The following is an 18,786-nucleotide window of genomic DNA, read 5'->3' on the forward strand; positions in this document are numbered from 1 at the left end:
CTAACTTAGCAACCGGACTGCACAGAGCTATGCTAAAAACATTAGCTCTCCACCTACGCCAGCCAGCCCTCATTTGCTCATCAACACCCGTGCTCACCTGCGTTCCAGCGATCGGCAGAAGGACGAAGGACTTCACCCGATGCGTTTGGCGGCCCGGAGACGTAGGAAGTCAAGGTGAGGTCGGCGGCTAGCGCGGCTAGCGCTCCAACAAAGTCCTCCTGGTTGTGTTGCTGTAGTCCGCTGCTAATACACTGATCCCACCTACAACTGTCTTCTTTGCAGCCTTCATTGTTCATTAAAAAAATTGCAAAAGATGTCCAGAATACTGTGGAATTATGAAATGAAAACAGAGCTTTTTGTATAGGATTCTACGGGGTACCATAACTTCCGTTACTCGGACTTCGTCACACGCATACGTCATCATACCGCGATGTTTCAGCCGGTTATTTCCCGGGAATTTTAAAATGTCACTTTATAAGTTAACCCGGCCGTATTGGCATGTGTTGCAATGTTAAGATTTCATCATTGATATATAAACTATCAGACTGCGTGGTCGGTAGTAGTGGTTTTCAGTAGGCCTTTAAAGGAGTCATATAATTATTTATTTTTTTCTAAATGTAAAACACTTCCTTGTGGTCTACATCAGTGTTTTTCAACCTTTTTGGAGCCAAGGCACATTTTTGTTCATTGAAAAAATGCGGAGGCACACCACCAGCAGAAAACATTAAAAATGTAAACTCGCTAGTTGATATTGACAGTAAAAAGTCATTGTTGCAATTGTTGGACATGAATTCAAACCATAACCAAGCATGCATCATTATAGCTCTTGTCTCAAAGTAGGTGTAGTGTCACGACCTGTCACATCACACCCTGACTTATTTGGACTTGTTTAGTGTTTTCCTGTGTGTAGTGTTTTAGTTCTTGTCTTGTGCTCCTATTTTGGTGGCTTTTCCTGTTTTGTTGGCATTTTCCTGTAGCAGTTCCATGTCTTCCTTTGAGCGATATTCCCCGCACCTGCTTTGTTTTAGCAATCAAGACTATTTTAGTTGTGCGGACGCTATCCTTCTTTGTGTGGAAATTGTTGATTGTCATGTCATGTACGAATGTACTTTGTGGACGCCATCTGCTCCACACGCTGTAAGTCTTTGCTGTCGTCCAGCATTCCGTTTTTGTTTACTTTGTAGCCAGCTCAGTTTTAGTTTCGTTTTCCATAGCCATCCCTAAGCTTCAATGCCTTTTTTAGGGGCACTAACCTTTTGTTTATTTTTGGTTTAAGCATTAGATACGACGTTTACAAAGCAATTAGCTACCTGCTGCCGCCTACTGATATGGAAGAATATTACACGGTTACTCTGCCAAGCTCTACACAGCACCGACACTCAATTTGCAGATTATAATTACTGGTTTGCATAAAATATTTTTAACCCAAATAGGTGAAATTACATAATCTCCCACGGCACACCAGGATGTATCTCACGGTGTGCCGTGGTTGAAAAACACTGGTCTACATAGCATGTAATGCTGGTTCTTTGGTCAAAATGTTGCATAGATGATGTTTTACAGACCATTTTCAAGCCGCTTTCTGACAGTCGCTTCCTGATGCACCATTTTGTGGGCGGTCTTATTTACGTGGCTCACCTTCGGCAGCGTCTTTTCTCCGTCATTCTTGTTGTAGCGGTGTAGCGTGCAAGGACGGGAGTGGAAGAAGTGTCAAAAGGTGGAGCTAACTGTTTTAATGACATTCAGACTTTACTTCAATCAATAACGGAGCAGCATCTCCTCATCCGGAAACAACAACGCCGGAAATGTGTCCCGTGAAAAACCGTCTGACCGGAACTCTCTAATAACTAAAGTTCCTAGGGTGAATAATGTAAACTCACTACACCGGTATGTTTTAGCGCTTTCATGGCGAGTTTACTGACAGATATAAGTAAGAACTTTACACTACTTTATATTAGAAATGGCAACAGCGGAGGATGAATGTCACATAACAAGAAGATAAGAGAGAAAAAAGAAACGTATTGACTACGGTGTCGGGCGTCACAGACTACAAAGGCGGACGTGCGCAATTTTTCCAGATTTATGCAGATCAAATTTCAAGTTTCAAGTTTATTCACAATACCATAGAACAATTACAATAGTAGTGAATATCATTTAAAGATGTTGGTAAGTGAAAGGGTCCCCCAAATAAGCTACAAGAAGCTTTTGGCAGGGGGTCCAGAGGACAGTATATACATGGAATGATGAAACATGATGGCAAGCACAAAAAAACGCAACATGATAAACACAAAATAATAATACTAAAGCAAGCATACACATATATACATACATTCATTCAACCATGCAAAACCCAGCAGTAGTCTACCCCACATGAGGCATTAGAGATAGGTGGTTAATAGGTAAGTTTTGAGTTTCTTTTTGAAGTTGGAGAATGAATACAGCAGGGGTCACCAACGCGGTGCCCGCGGGCACCAGGTAGCCCGTAAGGACCAGATGAGTAGCCCGCTGGACTGTTTTAAAAATAGCTCAAATAGCAGCACTTACCAGTGAGCTGCCTCTATTTTTTAAATTGAGCTTTGCTCGACATTTTTAATTCTAAGAGAGACAAAACTCAAATAGAATTTGAAAATCCAAGAAAATATTTTAAAGACTTCCATCCATCCATCCATTTTCTACCGCTTATTCCCTTCGGGGTCGCGGGGGCGCTGGAGCCTATCTCAGCTACAATCGGGCGGAAGGCGGGGTACACCCTGGACAAGTCGCCACCTCATTGCAGAGACTTGGTCTTCACTTGTTTAAATAAATTCATTAATTTTTTTTACTTTGCTTCTTATAACTTTCAGAAAGACCATTATAGAGAAAAAAATACAACCTTAAAAATGATTTTAGGATTTTTAAACACGTATACCTTTTTACCTTTTAAATTCCTTCCTCTTCTTTCCTGACAATTAAAATCAATGTTCAAGTAAAAAAAAATTTTTTATTGTAAAGAATAATAAATAAATTTTAATTTAATTCTTCATTTTAGCTTCTGTTTTTTCGACGAAGAATATTTGTGAAATATTTCTTCAAACTTATTATGATTAAAATTCAAAAAAATATATTCTGGCAAATCTAGAAAATCTGTAGAATCAAATTTAAATCTTATTTCAAAGTCTTTTGAATTTCTTTTAAAATTTTTGTTCTGGAAAATCGAGAAGAAATAATGATTTGTCTTTGTTAGAAATATAGCTTGGTCCAATTTGTTCTAACAAAGTGCAGATTGGATTTTAACCTATTTAAAACATGTCATCAAAATTCTAAAATTAATCTTAATCAGGAAAAATGACTAATGATGTTCCATAAATTCTTTTTTTAATTTTTTCAAAAAGATTCGAATGAGCTAGTTTTTCTCTTTTTTTTTTCGGTTGAATTTTGAATTTTAAAGAGTCGAAATTGAAGATAAACTATGTTCCAAAATTTAATTGTCATTTTTTTCGTGTTTTCTCCTCTTTTAAACCATTCAATTAAGTGTAAATATCATTAATTATTAATAATAACATAGAGTTAAAGGTAAATTGAGCAAATTGGCTATTTCTGGCAATTTATTTAAGTGTGTATCAAACTGGTAGCCCTTCGCATTAATCAGTACCCAAGAAGTAGCTCTTGGTTTCAAAAAGGTTGCTGACCCCTGGAATACAGCATCCTGAGGCTCTCATCAAGCCGGTTCCAAATCTTTGGTCCCCTGCATACAACACTTCGAGCGGTACAAGCCAGTAGACGATGTTTACCTGATATCAGATCTACGTTACGAGTGTTGTGGGCATGCTGGGGATGGTAGATAGGAACCAAGCTACAGAGCCTGAGATTCGGCCTGTGGATGACTTGATAGGTTAGACAAATAACATATCATAAATATTGAACTCTGTCAGATCCCAAATACAGATCAGCAGGTACCAGAAGGCAAGTAAAGTTGCTTTTGCATAATATTGCGAAACAAAACGCCAGATAATATGTCATACCTTATACACACACACCATAATAATACTGGTATGTTGAAGCACAGTACAATCCATCAAGCGGTGCGGCTTCATAGCTTACCGAAGTCGTACTAAAACATTTTGATAGATTTTTGAGTGCCGTGTGTAATGTTCTATATTTTCAATGGAACATATAAAATGTTGGTGTTGTTTACTTGAGTCATATTGCCATCATAGTGCAGTCTACACGTATCTCCTATGTTTGACTGCCATCTACTGGTCACACTTATCATTACACCATGTAACAAATAAAAATTGCTTCGAGGTCAGTAAGCAAAACCATTCATGGGTTATAAGTAGAGATGTCCGATAATATCGGCCTGCCGATATTATCGGCCGATATATGCGTTAAAATGTAATATCGGAAATTATCGGTATCGGTTTTTTATTATCGGTATCGGTTTTTTTTGTTTTTGTTTTTTTTGTTTTTGTTTTTTTTATTAAATCAACATAAAAAACACAAGATACACTTACAATTAGTGCACCAACCCAAAAAACCTCCCTCCCCCATTCACACTCATTCACACAAAAGGGTTGTTTCTTTCTGTTATTAATATTCTGGTTCCTACATTATATATCAATATATATCAATACAGTCTGCAAGGGATACAGTCCGTAAGCACACATGATTGTGCGTGCTGCTGCTCCACTAATAGTACTAACCTTTAACAGTTAATTTTACTCATTTTCATTCATTACTAGTTTCTATGTAACTGTTTTTATATTGTTGTACTTTCTTTTTTATTCAAGAAAATGTTTTTAATTTATTTATCTTATTTTACTAATTTTTTTAAAAAGTACCTTATCTTCACCATACCTGGTTGTCCAAATTAGGCATAATAATGTGTTAATTCCACGACTGCATATATCGGTTGATATCGGTATCGGTTGATATCGGTATCGGTAATGAAAGAGTTGGACAATATCGGAATATCGGATATCGGCAAAAAGCCATTATCGGACATCCCTAGTTATAAGGCGCACTGTCGAGTTGTGAGGGAAAAAAAGGATTTTGAGTGCGCCTTATAGTCCGGAATGTACGGTATTTACTATGAATCTTAAAGGGACCACTGTGCTGTCCCTAAGCAGGAAGAGGGTCTCTTCTGCCTCCACGAGACCGTGACAAGCTTGTGATGCCATTAAGTTGGTGTCCAATAGGACGCGGGTGCAGTCATGTGCCCCCCGGGTGCTGTTTACAGACAACAGCTCTGCACAGCCAATCAACTCAAATGCTGCTTCACAATCACTTTGCTTGACGTGCCAAAAGGCCAGAGAGGGGCCAATCGACCAGTCGCAGCGGGAGAAGGAAGCCTTCGTTCTTGGATTTGGGCCCATTCCAGGGGTTCTCCCTCTTGTTACGGAACAGAACCAGCGGTCTTGGCAGCAGAGGAGTTACCTGCTCCTGTGTCGTCTCATGGCTCTCCCACACTCAGCCGGCCAGCTCGCTCTCACCTGCTGAACCTGCAGCCATCGCTCACGCTGTGCTGTCAGGATAGCTTTTAGAGACGCTTGCTTGTGTGTGTGTGTGTGTGTGTGTGTGTGTGTGTGTGTGTGTGTGTGTGTGTGTGTGTGTGTGTGTGTGCACGGCCGTTAAGCGTTCATGCTGCGTTACGGGGAGAGAAATGATCCCCCCCCCCCCCCCCCCGCCTGATGCACAATGAGAGTTCAGCAGGTCTGCAGAGCGAGTGAGGAATGCAAAGTGAAAAGTCACCCCTAATGACTCGCCCTCCTCTTGTCATAATGAGCACCTGCCGAAATGAGTTTCTGCTGCTTCATTTCAGCTTCCATGTTGCTTAATGATGCACGCTAGCTAGCGAGGGACGCCACGGCGACTTGCTGCACTCGACTTGAAGGACCCATTGATGACCGAAATGTCACTAACAAGCTCTCTTTCTGTGGTTTTAGCCCCAGAAATGAATCTGCCAGTCATTTCCCATAATATCAATTAGTTGTTGAGTAATTGGTTGTATTTTCCGGACCATCAGGCACACCGAATTATAAGGTACACTGCCGATGAGCGGCCTTATTCAGGTCTATTTTCATACAAAAGTCGCACCGGATCATGTATTGCATTATCGCATTAAATGCCTACTGAAATGAATTTTTTTTAGTTAAACGGGGATAGCAGATCCATTCTATGTGTCATACTTGATCATTTCGCGATATTGCCATATTTTTGCTGAAAGGATTTAGTAGAGAACAACGACAATAAAGGTCGCAACTTTTGGTCGCTGATAAAAAAAAAGCCTTGCCTATACCAGAAGTAGCGTGACGTCACCGGAGGAAGGACTCCTCACATTTCCCCATTGTTTACAATGCAGCGAGAGCGATTCGGGCCGAGAAAGTGACGATTACCCCATTAATTTGAGCGAGGATGAAAGATTTGTGGATGAGGAAAGTGAGAGTGAAGGACTAGAGAGGCAGTGCAGGACGTATCTTTTTTCGCTCTGACCGTAACTTAGGTACAAGCTGGCTCATTGGATTCCACACTCTCTCCTTTTTCTATTGTGGATCACGGATTTGTATTTTAAACCACCTCGGATACTATATCCTCTTGAAAATGAGAGTCGAGAACGCGAAATGGACATTCACAGTGACTTTTATCTCCACGACAATACATCGGCGAATCTCTTTAGCTACTGAGCTAACGTGATAGCATCGGGCTCAAATGCAGATAGAAACAAAATAAATAAACCCCTGACTGGAAAGATAGACAGAAGATCAACAATACTATTAAACCATGGACATGTGAATACACGGTTAATAATTTCCAGCTTGGCGAAGCTTAACAATGCTGTTGCTAACGACGCCATTGAAGCTAACTTAGCTACGGGACGGCGGCGGCGGCGGGCGTTGTAGCTTTCTGCGACACCCCGGCCGCCATCAGAGTCGGCAAGAAACATATATTTCCCAAAAGTTACGTACGTGACATGCACATAGCGACACGCACGTACGGGCAAGCGATCAAATGTTCGGAAGCCAAAGCTGTACTCACGGTAGCGCGTCTGCTATCCATCTCAAAGTCCTCCTGGTTGTGTTGCTGTAGTCCGCCGCTAATACACTGATCGCACCTACAGCTTTCTTTGCAGTCTTCATTGTTCATTAAACAAATTGCAAAAGATTCACCAACACAGATGTCCAGAATACTGTGGAATTTTGGGATGAAAACAGAGCTTTTTTGTATTGGATACTTCCGTATCAACAATTTACGTCACACGCATACGTCATCATACATAGACGTTTTCAACCGGAAGTTTAGCGGGAAATTTAAAATTGCACTTTATAAGTTAACCCGGCCGTAGATTTCATCATTGATATATAAACTATCAGACTGCGTGGTCGGTAGTAGTGGCTTTCAGTAGGCCTTTAAAGGAGTCATATTATGATTTTTTTCTAAATTGAAAACACTTCTTTGTGGTCTACACCAGTGGTCCCCAACCACCGGTCCATGGATCGATTGGTACCGGGCCGCACAAGAAATTAAAAAAATTAATTAATTAATTAATTAAAAAAAACATTTTTTTATTTTTTTTTAAATAAAATGAACATAAAAAATACATAAAAGATACACTTACAATGAGTGCACCAACCCAAAAAACCTCCCTCCCCCATTTACACTCATTCACACAAAAGGGTTGTTTCTTTCTGTTATTAATATTTCTGGTTCCTACATTATATATCAATATATATAAATACAGTCTTCAGGGATACAGTCTGTAAGCACACATGAGTGTATTTCTTTATGACAAAAAAATAAATAAAAAATTTTAAAAAAAATTAAAACCCCTACCCCCACCATTAATAAATACTTAATAATGACTAGTTAAGAGCCAATATGTTACTAATTTGCATGTTAATAAGCAACTAATTAATGGTGAATATGTTCCCCATACTAAAGTGTTACCATGTTTTTTTTTTACTGGTGCACAAAATGAACCGTGCATGAACATCACCTTGTTCAAACAACAAAACCAACACAGTGCATAAACTCACAACAAATTACACACCTGCAAATCAGTCTGACTTCTGCTGTTGCCGTATCCGTAATACGCCGATAGGGAGAAGTTTTTATTTACACGATGAGTCGGGTGTGTTTTGACCTCCGCCGAACCCCTGAGGCCGACTCACCGAACCCCTAGGGTTCGATCGAACCCAGGTTAAGAACCACTGATGTAGAGCCATGACACACCACTGTGACTTGTACTCTCGGGTGGGATGGCCTTCTCTGTCCACTAGGAGACAGTGTCATTGGTACACTTTTATTTAAAAGGCTTTTCTGGGACTTTTGCCTGGCTACATTTGTACATGGATTTCACAGAGAAGTACGAACTCTTATGCACTGAGATCCAACGATCAGCTGTTGCTCTCTGACCCTTTTGCTCGCACTGAGCTAGGGAAAAAAGCTGTTGTCCATGCAGCTCCTTGTGCTTGGAACATGTTACAAAGAGACTGGAAGCTGACTGAGTTTGTATCCTTAAATGCTTTTAAATCTAAACTGAGAGCATTTGAAGGAGCCTCAGTTATCTGTAACTGTTTTACTTGATGTCCATCCTGTCATTTTAATGTGTGATGTCAATGTAAGTTGATGTGTAACTTTGCTGCCTCTAGGCCAGGACTCCCTTGAAAAAGAGGTTTTCAATCTCAATGGGATTTTTTTCCTGGTTATATGAAGGTTAAATAAAAAGTAGTTTCAGCACAAATCACACATAATTGTATTATTTTGTAGTGTGCAATGTCAGAGAAGGTTTGATCAAGTGACATTACTCAAACAGAGAGCAATGGTAGGTTTAAAAAACACTAACCTATTCCGGTTTTGACTCATTCTCAAAGAGTGGAAAACCCCATCTGCACCAAACTTCAGGAACTGGTTAAATGAACTTGTGAACGTAATGACTCTTGAAAAAATAAGATTTAGAAACTCTACAAATATGAATAAATGGGAAGCCTTTACTGACATGTATTGAATCATCAACCAATCAATCAATCAATCAATCAATCAATGTTTATTTATATAGCCCTAAATCACAAGTGTCTCAAAGGGCTGCAAAAGCCACAACGACATCCTCGGTACAGAGCCCACATACGGGCAAGGAAAAACTCACCCCAGTGGGACGTCAATGTGAATGACTATGAGAAACCTTGGAGAGGACCTTATAGACTTTTTTCCCCCCTTGGAAAAAGGAGCGGAAGAAAGGAAAGGGAACAGAAAGGAAAGAAGAAGTGGAAAAAAAAGAAAAAATTGTTGTATCTTTTTTATTTTTATTCCTTTTTTATTATTGTTATTATTTTTTGTATTGTTCCCACACTACCATTGCTTTTTTGTGTCACTTTTGATATGGTTTTGTGACAGTTTATTTGCTTTTTTTGGTGACTTTTCTTTATTTTATGTTTTTTATTTTTGCATCTGATCAAGCCACGAAAATGTGACTTTCTTCATCTTTTTTAAGTGTGAACGGTGGAGAATTCCACCGGGAGGTGATCTAGTGATCACTTCCTGAGGATCCTTGATGCTGAGGAATATTCATCCATCTTGCTATGGTCTGGATCGTCTTCTGATCCTGAGCCAGTGCAGGATGGATGGATATATACAATATCTGGGTACTTTTTCTAATTATGTCTATACTGTAAACCTTGAGTTGTTAAAGCCCAAGTGCACTTCTCTCCTCAAACGTGCATGTGAGTGTGGATGAGTAGATGTGTGCATGTATGAAGGGTCTGAGTGAGCAAAGTATGAATGTCAAATGTGATTTTAACTGTAAAATTCAATCAAATATATTTGCAAATAAAAACACTAACCTATTTATTATTAACCGTCTGGAATGGTCTCATGCTGTCTTTAAAATACAAGTAGAGTGGGAAAACAAGTTGACTTTGTATGCATAATTGTGTTTCCTTGTATCCATTAAACCATTTTCCATTGTATTTACAATCCGCAAAGTATGTGAAAATACCGTTTAAACATCACCAAATGCCACGATTTCAGACGACCATTTTGAAAATTTCCGCTCCAAATGTCTTTAGCAATTTACACTACCGTTCAAAAGTTTGGGGTCACATTGAAATGTCCTTATTTTTGAAGGAAAAGCACTGTACTTTTCAATGAAGATAACTTTAAACTAGTCTTAACTTGAAAGAAATACACTCTATACATTGCTAATGTGGTAAATGACTATTCTAGCTGCAAATGTCTGGTTTTTGGTGCAATATCTACATAGGTGTATAGAGGCCCATTTCCAGCAACTATCACTCCAGTGTTCTAATGGTACAATGTGTTTGCTCATTGGCTCAGAAGGCTAATTGATGATTAGAAAACCCTTGTGCAATCATGTTCACACATCTGAAAACAGTTCAGCTCGTTACAGAAGCTACAAAACTGACCTTCCTTTGAGCAGATTGAGTTTCTGGAGCATCACATTTGTGGGGTCAATTAAACGCTCAAAATGGCCAGAAAAAGAGAACTTCCATCTGAAACTCGACAGTCTATTCTTGTTCTTAGAAATGAAGGCTATTCCACAAAATTGTTTGGGTGACCCCAAACTTTTGAACGGTAGTGTACGTAGATTCGGGGTCACCGTGGGACTGTTTCTGCACTCTGACCATATCAGCAAATCACTCGTACTGGAAATATGCAACAATTACAAATAGACGTGTTGCCTATTATTTCACAATCCGTATGTAAGACATGAACACTTACGTTTTTCTTGTATAATGCATTTTAAGTCGTGAATAAATAAACACATGAAAAGTCTGCTGACAATTGAGTCAATGGAGGCTCTCTATTCCGCCCACAAAGCCCTCTGAATAACCATCTGAAACCCGCCAACAATACTCTATTTACATCTCCTGACCTGAATATTTACTAAATATTAGCGACATTGTTATTATAAGTGCTAACGCAGACAAAATATATATTTTTTGTGCCACATTGATAACAGAGAGCTAACTAGCCCTCTGCTGCTGCTGCTCCAACTAGGCTCTTCATAGTTATTCCAGTTCAGTGGTTCTTAACCTGGGTTCGATCAAACCCTAGGGGTTCGGTGAGTCGGCCTCAGGGGTTCGGCGGAGGTCAAAACACACCCGACTCATTGTGTAAATACAAAATTCTCCCTATCGACGTATTACGGATACGGCAACAGCAGAAGTCAGACTGATTAGCGGGTGTGTAATTTGTTGTGAGTTTATGCACTGTGTTGGTTTTGTTGTTTGAACAAGGTGATGTTCATGCACGGTTCATTTTGTGCACCAGTAAAAAAAAAACATGGTAACACTTTAGTATGGGGAACATATTCACCATTAATTAGTTGCTTATTAACATGCAAATTAGTAACATATTGGCTCTTAACTAGTCATTATTAAGTACGTATTAATGCCTTATTCGGCATGGCCTTATTATAACCCTAACCCTCTAACCCTGGCCCTAACCCTAACCCTAACCCTAACCAAATAACTCTAAATTAAGTCTTTGTCACTTAGAATATGTTCCCCATACTAAAGTGTTACCAAAAACATATAACTTTGTCTTGAATTTGAAAAAAAAAACATGTTATTTTTCACTAAAGAAGGGTTCGATGAATGCGCATATGAAACTGGTGGGGTTTGGTACCTCCAACAAGGTTAAGAACCACTGTTCTAGATTATAAATCATGCCTCTGATCTGGATAATAGGAGGATTTAGCCATAAATCTACAAGTTGTTCATCTGTGACATTCAATTCATACCCGGAGATGGAGACAAAGACACAACACCCAGCAATTTTTCCTTTTAATCCTTCGTCTGGCTTATGATTAATTTTTCATCTAACAGGAATTATATTATATCGTACAATTGTTTTGTTCGTAGTTTGTATTCCTTATTTGACACGTAGCAATACTGCTACATGATGCTGTAGTGTTTCGCTTAAGATGGATCTGTTTAGCACACAGCTTCTAAAACCTGTACCTCACCCTCCCTATAGTCAGGCTAAAAAATTAGAAGGTTCTGAATCGTAATTTTTCCCAAAGTAATCGTTGTTGGCTCTCACAAAGTCTGCATGATTAGCATTGTTGTTGGTGGGGATGGGATCTGTGGTTCCTACCTTGGCCAATGACTGGCTAGCTCATTGTCTCTCAAAATGGCTCGGGAATCTCCGTGAGATTGATACTATTTTGATCATATCTATTTACTCGCAAACTTTGTAAGTCTTTTGGTGTCATGAATCAGATATACTGTATATGATAATAGCTTCAATATAGAGGCAACTTGCTTTTGCATTCCATTGGTGCTTTAAGTTGAAGTGGAGTGGTAATTGTTTTTAACGACACCCAGTGGCCAAAGTAAGTCTTTAGTTAAGCTTATGACGCAGTAAGTGGATTTACACAGACATTTTGCTACTGGATACTTTTGAACATGCTTCTGCATTAAGGAGTTTGGTCTATAAGTAATATGCAACTATGATTATTTGATACTTGTCTGTATTGAAAAATAAACTGTTTTAGAGGGCAATATCGTTCAATTAAGGACACTTTTACGTATGTTTAGCTTGTGTGCTTTAGTTCGCTTCAGACTCGGCCCTGCTGGTATCCGGCAAGGACAAGTCACAGGTGGAGAAAATCCTCAGTGCTGAACTCTGTAGAACTTGCACCTGGCTCGCTGACAACAAGCTATCCATGCACTTGGGTAAAACGGAATCCATCCTATTTGGGTCCCACATCAACCTTAAGAAAGTCAGTGACTTCACTATAAAAGTGGGTGACATTGTTATCACCAGGGAAAATGAGGTCACCTACCTAGGTTCCATTCTAGAGGCTAATCTTTCCTGTGATAAAATGGCAACCAAGGTAATCAAAAAGGTCAACCAATAAACGAGATTTCTCTACAGAATCTGGTCAACAAAAGCACCATGAAGATTCTAGCGGGAACTCTCATTCAACCCTTTTTTGATTACGCATGCACCTCCTGGTACCCTAGCACCTCCAAAAGCCTCAAATCTAAACTCCAAACATCCCAGAACAAGCTAGTCAGGTTACTTCTAGACCTCCACCCCAGATCACACCTCACTCCTAACCACTTCTCCAAAGTGGGCTGGCTCAGGGTGGAGGACAGAGTAAAACAACTTGCACTGAGCCTAGTCTATAAAATCCACTACACCTCCCTGATACCGAAGTACATGTCAAACTACTTCCATAACGTAAATGACCGCCATAACCACAACACCAGGGGGAGCTCCACGAACCACGTTAAACCCAGATTCCGATCTAACAAAGGTCTTAACTCATTCTCATTCTATGCCACATCAATGTGGAATGCGCTCCCAACAGGTATAAAAGAAAGGGCATCTCTATCCTCCTTCAAAACCGCACCAAAAGAACACCTCCAGGCAACTTCAACCCTAAACTAAACTAACACCCTCCCTTCCACATCCTACCTCCCCGGATTGTAAATAATCAAATGTAGATACTTGTTCTTATGATTTCTGATCTTTCTCTCTCTCTCTATGTCCACTACTCTCTCAATATCCATTTCTCTGATGATGCAATTGTTGATGACTGAAGTGCTGATATCAACCAAACCTAAACCCCACACCCTCCACATCCCACACCCCGGATTGTAAATAATGTAAATAATTCAATGTATATACTCTGATGATTAACTTGTGTGATGACTGTATTATGATGATAGTATATATTTGTACCATGAATCAACTTAAGTGGACCCCGACTTAAACAAGTTGAAAAACTTATTGGGGTGTTACCATTTAGTGGTCAATTGTACGGAATATGTACTGAACTGTGCAATCTACTAATACAAGTTTCAATCAATCAATCAAAAGCTTATCTGTTGAGTAGCTCCTAGCTCAGAGTAGCCTATAGCCTAGCCTGTTTGCCTTTTATAAATGATTTGACTAAAACAAAGACCAACCGTGTTTCCTATATGGAGGACATTTAAGATGTTAACTGGCTAGGCACATTACCAAATCCAAAAATGTGACATGAATGGCAAGAGGTGAATTATGTACGTCAGCAACCTAGCGCAAGGCCACGTTTTGACCTCAGCACCCACTCAAATATCAACATTGAATTAGTCATCTTACTCTTTATCTGACTCGTACTCAATAGGTACGTCTAGACTACTTACAGTTCAACAGGTCTGACCTTGTCAAATGAAATGAAGCCACGTGTTGATCACAAAGACTATTAGAGTGTCCGCCCTGAGATCGGTAGGTTGGAGTTCAAATCCCAGCCGAGTCATACCAAAGACTATAAAAATGGGACCCATAACCTCCCTGCTTGGCACTCAGCAACAAAGGGTTGGAGTTGGGGGTTAAATCACCAAAATGATTCCCGGGCGCGGCGCCGCTGCTGCCCACTGCTCCCCAAGGGGATGGGACAAATGCAGAGGACAAATTTCACCACATCTAGTGTGTGTGTGACAATCATTGGTACTTTAATCTTTAATCTTAATTTCACATACACATACCGAACAAGACTTAGGTCGGGCTAATTACAAAATTAAATGCAGTAGTAATCAAAATATACTGCAAAAAAAGGGACTCATAAAAAAAATAATGAAAACTACAATAATATACAATTATTAACCGTCATTTTTTTATCTTCAGAAAATTCTCCATGACTTTTGCTCCAGACTTCTTCGAAATTGTTTGAGCTTGTCATGTGTCACTCTGTAGCGGCTCAGTCGAAATGAAGGTCTGGAACTGATGGTCAAATAGGTCCTTTATTTTACATCCTTCACCGTGTGCCCAATGACCAACGTCAGAGCTAATGAGCAAGCATACAAGATAAATGGTACATTAGAATACGTTGTACTTAAGCATTGAACATGTGTACATTTAAAACAAATTAAACAACTGCAACAATTTACCTTGTTTACCTTTCAACTGGCGCTAGAATCCTTTTAAACGTTAGTTTTCTATTTCACCTTCACATACCGTATTTCCTTGAATTGCCGCCGGGAATATAGTATTCGCCTGCCTAGAATTACAGCCGGGTCAAACTCGTTTTGCAAAATAATTAGCGCATGCTTGGCACTTCCGCCGGGTCAAATATGAGTCATTAAATGACTCCCGCCTCCTGGTGGTAGAGGGCGCTAGTGATCCTTCTTGCGACTTCCAGTACTGCAGAAGACCGGTGCTGCAGAAGAGGACAACCGGCAGCAAGCCTGAGCAGCGATCGTTTGCTTGCACTTTTAACATGGAGGATTACATATCTAAAAAAAACAGTTTTCTAAACTGGACTTTCAATCAAAGCAGGAGGTAATAATTAAAGGAATATCCCCAGATACTTTTAAAACTGAAGAAAGATAAGGAAGACTGCATTTGATCAGAAGCAGCTGCAGATGGACATCATTTATAAGTAAAGGTAAGACCATAATAACGGGTTTTTTTATTAAATGTGCTTTTCATGATAAGGTAAGCGCTGGAGTGAGAAGAGGTTTTAAAATAATTAGCGCATGCTTGCCCATCCCGCATGCTTTTGGTAAGCGCAGGAGTGAGAAGAGGTTTTAAATTAATTAGCGCCCCGGTGGCTATTCAAGGAAATACGGTATACTCTTTACTAGAGATGTCAGGTAATATCGGACTGCCGATATTATTGGCCGATAAATGCTTTAAAATGTAATATCGGAAATTATCGGTATCAGTTTCAAAAAGTAAAATTCATGACTTTTTAAAACGTCGCTGTGTACACGGACGTAGGGAGAAGTACAGAGCGCCAATAAACCTTGAAGGCACTGCCTTTGCGTGCCGGCCCACTCACATAATATCTACGGCTTTTCACACACACAAGTGAATGCAAGCCATACTTGGTCAACAGCCATACAGGTCACACTGAGGGTGGCCGTATAAACAGCTTTAACACTGTTACAAATATACGCCACACTGTGAATCCACACCAAACAAGAATGACAAACACATTTCGGGAGAACATCCGCACCGTAACACAGCATAAACACAACAGAACAAATACCCAGAACCCCTTGCAGCACTAACTCTTCCGGGACGCTTTTATTCTATTCTATTCCTAGTAATCTATTATATTTATAACCTACCGTATTTTCCGCACTATAAGGCACACCTTCAATGAATGGCCTATTTTAAAACTTTGTTCATATATAAGGCGCACCGCATTATAAGGCGCATAGAATAGACGCTACAGTAGAGGCTAGGGTTACGTTATGCATCCCGTAGTTGCGAGACCTGTTGTGGCTCAATATTGGTCCATATATAAGGCGCACCGGATTATAAGGCGCACTGTCAGCTTTTGAGACAATTGAAGGTTTTTAGTTGCGCCTTATAGTGCGGAAAATACGGTACTCTACTGATAACCTGTTCTATTCAAACTATTACGTGCATGCTGTTGTTGTGGTGGTACTAATTGGGCTGAATGTGTCTTATGTCAACTGTTATGACAACAAAGTTCCTTGAAATAGGGATATTTCGACCACCTATTGTTATGATTGTTACACCGTTTAGTATAAATAACAACAGATGAAGATAAAATACTATTAACTGCAATGTGTAAGTGTGAAAAAAAACTATTGTCAGAATGTGTTGGTCTATTTTTAAACAAAGAAAACAATCTGAAGTTGTCTTTATTTTTAAGTTATCGTGCCATGATTTTACCAGCTTGGGAATGGATTTTCCTCTAAGTGGCCCCTGAGCTACAAACCCTGTTTCCATATGAGTTGGGAAATTGTGTTAGATGTAAATATAAACGGAATACAATGATTTGCAAATCCTTTTCAACCCATATTCAATTGAATGCACTACAAAGACAACATATTTGATGTTCAAACTCATAAACTTTATTATTTTTTTGCAAATAATAATTAACTTAGAATTTCATGGCTGCAACACGTGCCAAAGTAGTTGGGAAAGGGCATGTTCACCACTGTGTTACATGGCCTTTCCTTTTAACAACACTCAGTAAACGTTTGGGAACTGAGGAGACACATTTTTGAAGCTTCTCAGGTGGAATTCTTTCCCATTCTTGCTTGATGTACAGCTTAAGTTGTTCAACAGTCTGGGGGTCTCCCTTGTGCTATTTTAGGCTTCATAATGCGCCACACATTTTCAATGGGAGACAGGTCTGGACTACAGGCAGGCCAGTCTAGTACCCGCACTCTTTTACTATGAAGCCACGTTGATGTAACACGTGGCTTGGCATTGTCTTGCTGAAATAAGCAGGGGCGTCCATGGTAACGTTGCTTGGATGGCAACATATGTTGCTCCAAAACCTGTATGTACCTTTCAGCATTAATGGTGCCTTCACAGATGTGTAAGTTACCCATGTCTTGGGCACTAATACACCCCCATACCATCACACATGCTAGCTTTTCAACTTTGCGCCTATAACAATCCGGATGGTTCTTTTCCTCTTTTGTCCAGAGGACACGACATCCACAGTTTCCAAAAACAATTTGAAATGTGGACTCGTCAGACCACAGAACACTTTTCCACTTTGTATCAGTCCATCTTAGATGAGCTCAGGCCCAGCGAAGCCGACGGCGTTTCTGGGTGTTGTTGATAAACGGTTTTCGCCTTGCATAGGAGAGTTTTAACTTGCACTTACAGATGTAGCGACCAACTGTAGTTACTGACAGTGGGTTTCTGAAGTGTTCCTGAGCCCATGTGGTGATATCCTTTACACACTGATGTCGCTTGTTGATGCAGTACAGCCTGAGGGATGGAAGGTCACGGGCTTAGCTGCTTACGTGCAGTGATTTCTCCAGATTCTCTGAACCCTTTGATGATATTACGGAGCGTAGATGGTGAAATCCCTAAATTCCTTGCAATAGCTGGTTGAGAAAGGTTTTTCTTAAACTGTTCAACAATTTGCTCAGGCATTTGTTGACAAAGTGGTGACCCTCGCCCCATCCTTGTTTGTGAATGACTGATCATTTCATGGAATCTACTTTTATACCCAATCATGGCACCCACCTGTTCCCAATTTGCCTGTTCACCTGTGGGATGTTCCAAATAAGTGTTTGATGAGCATTCCTCAACTTTATCAGTATTTATTGCCACCTTTCCCAACTTCTTTGTCACGTGTTGCTGGCATCAAATTCTAAAGTTAATGATTATTTGCACACAAAAAACATGTTTATGAGTTTGTACATCAAATATGTTGTCTTTTTAGCATATTCAACTGAATATGGGTTGAAATGGATTTGCAAATCATTGTATTCCGTTTATATTTACATCTAACACAATTTCCCAACTCATATGGAAACGGGGTTTGTAAAAGGAATTTGACACCCCTGCTCGAGACTCTTAATTTTAAATTTCTGTTAATCCACTTGTTAATTTTCTGTTAATAGCTGTTTACATTCTTAAAGCTTACGAATCACTTATTTCTTGGTGTTTTTTTTTTTAAAGATAGCTTAGCTAATATCGTGCCTGCCCCTGGTTTGTGTATAACATGTTTAGCCTTGTCCTATATCTTCCATCCTTGATAACGATACTTAAAATAAAGACAACTTCAAATTGCTTTTTTGTCTTACTTTGGCCAAAAATAGAACAAACACATTCTGAAAATATTACAATAAAAATATAGAAAAAAATACCGGCAGCGGTAAAGTTTAGATCAGGGGTCTCAGACGTTATTTTGCGGCTCGCACCTTAATATGAAAATGTAATGTTAGTGTGGCCCGCGAGTTTTATATGAATGGCGCTTGACAGCGTCATACTTGCCAACCCTCCCGATTTTTCCAGGAGACTCCCGAATTTCAGGGCAACCATTCCCTCGAAAGTCTGCCGATTTTCACCCAAACT

At 39.7% G+C, this 18,786-nt stretch overlaps 1 protein-coding gene across 2 annotated transcripts in view; it reads left to right on the plus strand.

Moving 5' to 3' along the window:
• Positions 1-18,786, plus strand: part of fgf16 (fibroblast growth factor 16) — a 52,533-nt gene that overhangs the window by 26,190 nt on the left and 7,557 nt on the right. Inside the window, exon 3 of one of the 2 annotated variants that reach the window (XM_062045848.1) lies at positions 12,551-12,674. The exons of the other annotated variant lie outside the window; for it this stretch is intronic. Within the exon in view, the coding sequence (XP_061901832.1) occupies positions 12,551-12,674 (124 nt within the window). The remainder of the gene's footprint in view (positions 1-12,550; positions 12,675-18,786) is intronic. 2 annotated transcript variants of the gene reach the window in all.

Source organism: Entelurus aequoreus, linkage group LG04 (genome assembly GCF_033978785.1).
Source record: "Entelurus aequoreus isolate RoL-2023_Sb linkage group LG04, RoL_Eaeq_v1.1, whole genome shotgun sequence".
Lineage (NCBI taxonomy): Eukaryota > Metazoa > Chordata > Actinopteri > Syngnathiformes > Syngnathidae > Entelurus > Entelurus aequoreus.